At 40.5% G+C, this 3756-nt stretch overlaps 1 protein-coding gene across 1 annotated transcript in view; it reads left to right on the top strand.

The window, feature by feature from the left end:
• The window catches only part of NME9 (NME/NM23 family member 9), a 22234-nt gene that overhangs the window by 4043 nt on the left and 14435 nt on the right, over positions 1 to 3756 (top strand). Inside the window, exon 3 of the mRNA XM_023538397.1 lies at positions 1451 to 1508. Coding sequence (XP_023394165.1) covers positions 1451 to 1508 — 58 coding nt within the window. The remainder of the gene's footprint in view (positions 1 to 1450; positions 1509 to 3756) is intronic.

Genomic DNA, 3756 nt, shown 5'->3' with positions numbered 1-3756 from the left:
AGAAGGACATAGAAAGCACTAATTATAAAACAAATTTCATAAATTAGATTTGATTAATATTAAAACTTCTGTTCAACAAAAGACACTAACTATTAAGGAAATGAATAGATGAACCACAGACTTAGAGAAAATATTTACAATGCATAATTCTGACAAAGAGCTTATACCCAAAATATATTAAGAAACCCTCTATAATCTAATAAAAAGTCCAACAATCCAATAAAGGAAATGAACAGACCAATGGGCACTTCTCAGAGGAGATATACAAATGGCTGATAAGCACATTAAATAATGCTCAACACTATTAGTCACCAGGAAAATGAAATTACAGCTATAACGAGATATCACTGTATTACCGTTAGTGTGGCTAAAAAAAAAAAGACATCATCAAATATTGCTGTGAATGTGGAGCAACTAGAACTCTAATACTTTGCTAATGGAAGTTTAAAATGGTACAACCACTTTAGGAAAAGTGCAGGCAGTTTCTTATTACATTGAACATACATTTACCCTATGTCCTAGCAACTTGACTCCTAGGTATTTACTGACCAAAGAGAAAGGAAAACATAAACTCAATAAGATTTAACAAGAATGGTCATAAGTTTTTATTCATAATAGCTCCAAATTGGAAGTAACCCAAATATCCATCAAGCAAATTATGATATAGTCATACAATGGAATTTGCTTAGGAATAAAAATGAATTACTGATACATAACTACACAGATGGATCCTTAAAATATTCTAATGAAAAAAGCCAGCAAAAAATAATATATGCTGTATTATTTAATTTACATGAAGTTTCAGAATAGGCAGAACAAGTCTGTTGTGACAGAAAGCAGATCAGTGACTACCTAGGGTGGGGAGAGGGCAGTGCCCGGGAGGAAACATGAGGGAACTTTCTGGGGTGATGGAAATGTTCCGTATTGTGATAGGAATGTGGTTACATGGATGTACACATTTGCCAAAACTCATCGGACCGTAACACGTTATTCTGTATATTTCAAGCTACATAATTTATATCAATAAAATGTATAAGAAGACAAAAAAGAAAAAACAAGTAAGTATCTGTGCATAAATAAACATGTCAAAACAATGTTGAATGAAAATACAAATTACAAAAGAATATCTACAATATGTTACTATTTATGTACATTTGCAGGCACGAAACAATTTTATATATTGTTCGTGGACAAGTAACAAGTAAAAATTACTTTCTTAAAAATATCTGAGATTTTCTTAGGATAGTGTTTATTGTTCCTGGGGAAGGAAGCAGGGAGAGAGAGAAAAAGAAAAGAAGCTTGGGGAAAGAGGACAGACAGCTCGAGTTGTGTTTGTAACTATTTCACTGAGGGAGAGTGAGAGGGAGGGAATCTGGATCGAGCAAATATAATCAATTGTCACCACATCAGTGCTCTCAGTAATACAGTGTTTGTTCCTCTTTGATGTTAGGTCAACATCAGCACCCAGGAGCTTTGGGAAGAAATGCTCAGTTCCAAAGGAGTAACTGGTAATTTAAGATAATCTTTTTAGATCTATTCTTTTCAAAATTGCCAAGTGACAGATTTGAATCATGAAGAGAAAAGCTGCAATGACCACCATTTTCCTATAACCTTGATTTTCATGAATAAAGAACCAGGTAATTTCTTTGTACATACATATCTGGCTTGAACACCTGTTGGTAAGTTCAGTACAAGAAACTAGTCAGTGCCGACAGATAACAGGGTTCCTTTGTTTTAGAGGTGACTTGTCACACTCAGGTGTTGTTTGGTTTTAAGAAACAGAACCTTCTTCTAATTACCTGAGGCACAAAAGGGGAGTGCCCTGGAAGGAATATCACGATCCCTTGGAACTCAAGGGCCGGAAGGAGAGCCAGTTATCCCAAGGGACTGGAACTAGGAACTACATGCATGGTCATTAGGAAACAGCACAGCCACTGTCCTTGATCCTCTTTGTGTCAGTTACCTATTGTTGTACAACAATTTAGCCCCAAATTTAGTGGTTTACAACAATAAACATTTATTATCCCACAGTTTCTGTGGGTCCAGAATTCAGGTGTTGCTTAGCTGGGTGCCTCTGGCTCAGGGTTCCTCACCAAATTGCATTTAAGAAGTTAGACAGGGACTGTCAAGGCTCAGCTTTGTCAAATTTGTTTCCAAGCTTGGTCATGTGGCTTTGGCAGATCTTAGAAGGTCATTTCCAAGTTCATTCATGTGCCTATTGGCAGGATTCAGCTCTTTGTTGTCTGTTGGTCAGAGACATTAATTTCTTGCCATTAATTTCATTAATTTCTCTACAAGGTTACTCACAACATGGTAACTTGCTTCCCCCAGAGCAGGGCAGAGAGGAAGGAGGGAAGGAGGGAAGGAAGGAAGGAGGGAAGGAGGGAGGGAGGGAGGAAAGGAGAGAGGGGGGATGGGGGGGAGAGAGAAAGAGAGAGAGGGAGGAAGGGGAGAGAGGAGCGGGGAGAGAGAGAGGTGAAAGTCATAGTCTTTTTGTAACCCAATCTCAAAAGTGACATCCCATTGCTTCTTGCCATATTCTATTTGTTAGAAGCCAGCCACTAGAGTCCCCGCCCACATTCTAGGGCAGAGGAGTACACAAAGGCATAAATCCCTGGAGACAGGAATCGCCGGAGGAATCTTAGAGGCTGCCTACCACACCCCACTCCCCCACTATTCCTCTTTCTTCTTCATTTACTTTAGATATCTCTGGGCTCCATTTCTCTCTGTGCATATGCGTCTGCTCAGTTCTTCTCTCCATCAATATACTAGCTCAATCAGCTTATATCTGCTCTTATCTCTCTCTGTTGTCACTGCCCCCCACCTCTTATGACACAATCTATCCTTCTAGACTCATAATCACCTGTTCTCTGTGTGTTCTGAGCTCCAACCTGTTTCCTGAACATGCCAGAGGTTATCCCCCTTCTTTGCTTTTATGCATGTTGTTCTTACTATCTGGAATATGGCCCCATCACAACCTGTAGAGATCTTCCTCATTTCCAGGGCCAGCCCAAAAGCAGCCTCCTTGCATGAAAGCTTTCTTGAACCTCTGTGTGCTCACTTCTCCCTGGTAGTCTCTAGGGCATTTGCTGGGACTCCATCTCAACGCCCCCAGCATACACCTAGCTTGGTGTTCCCTATGTGGTGGCTCTCATGGCTTTTCCCTTAGACTTTAAACCAAGTGGCATTGTCTTTTTCATCTCCATCTGTCGCTGACTTGCCCAGGCCTGGGTCTGAGTGGGTGCTAAATAAATGCTGGTTGCATTGATCCAGTAGCGTGGGTGGGAGTCTTGCCACACTTCACTACTTGAAGAATTACAAAGCTTTTTTGATGGTGCCAAGTCTTAACTGTTTTGTCCATGTGTCTCGTCTGTGCAACTAGAACATGGCTCCAGGGGAAACTTCTATTTTTTTTTTTTTAACAACAGTAAGAAAACTATTCCCTCATCGACTTTTGAGAATCTGCTCTATGTGATCATAGCTAACATGTATTGTGTGTAGACTCTCTACCTTGCTCTAAGCTGTGCAAAGGTCTGTGTTGATGGAAGGCAGCAGGGGCTCGTCTGCCCCTTCTCATCAGGCAGTCTCAAGGAAGACATGCTTGTCCCTCTTTCTAGAGCCAGCAGAAATTTGCTTCCAGAGTCAACCACCATCTTGGAAGTCTTGCCTTCTGTTAGCTTACTTTCATCTCCCTTCCAACATGCAGTAGTCTATTCAGATATACCCGTGCATGCATACACACACACACACACACAC

The sequence above is a fragment of the Pteropus vampyrus genome, unplaced genomic scaffold (genome assembly GCF_000151845.1).
Source record: "Pteropus vampyrus isolate Shadow unplaced genomic scaffold, Pvam_2.0 Scaffold220, whole genome shotgun sequence".
Lineage (NCBI taxonomy): Eukaryota > Metazoa > Chordata > Mammalia > Chiroptera > Pteropodidae > Pteropus > Pteropus vampyrus.
The sequence above is the reverse complement of the archived record's forward strand: the minus strand, read 5'-3'. Positions and strand labels throughout refer to the sequence as shown.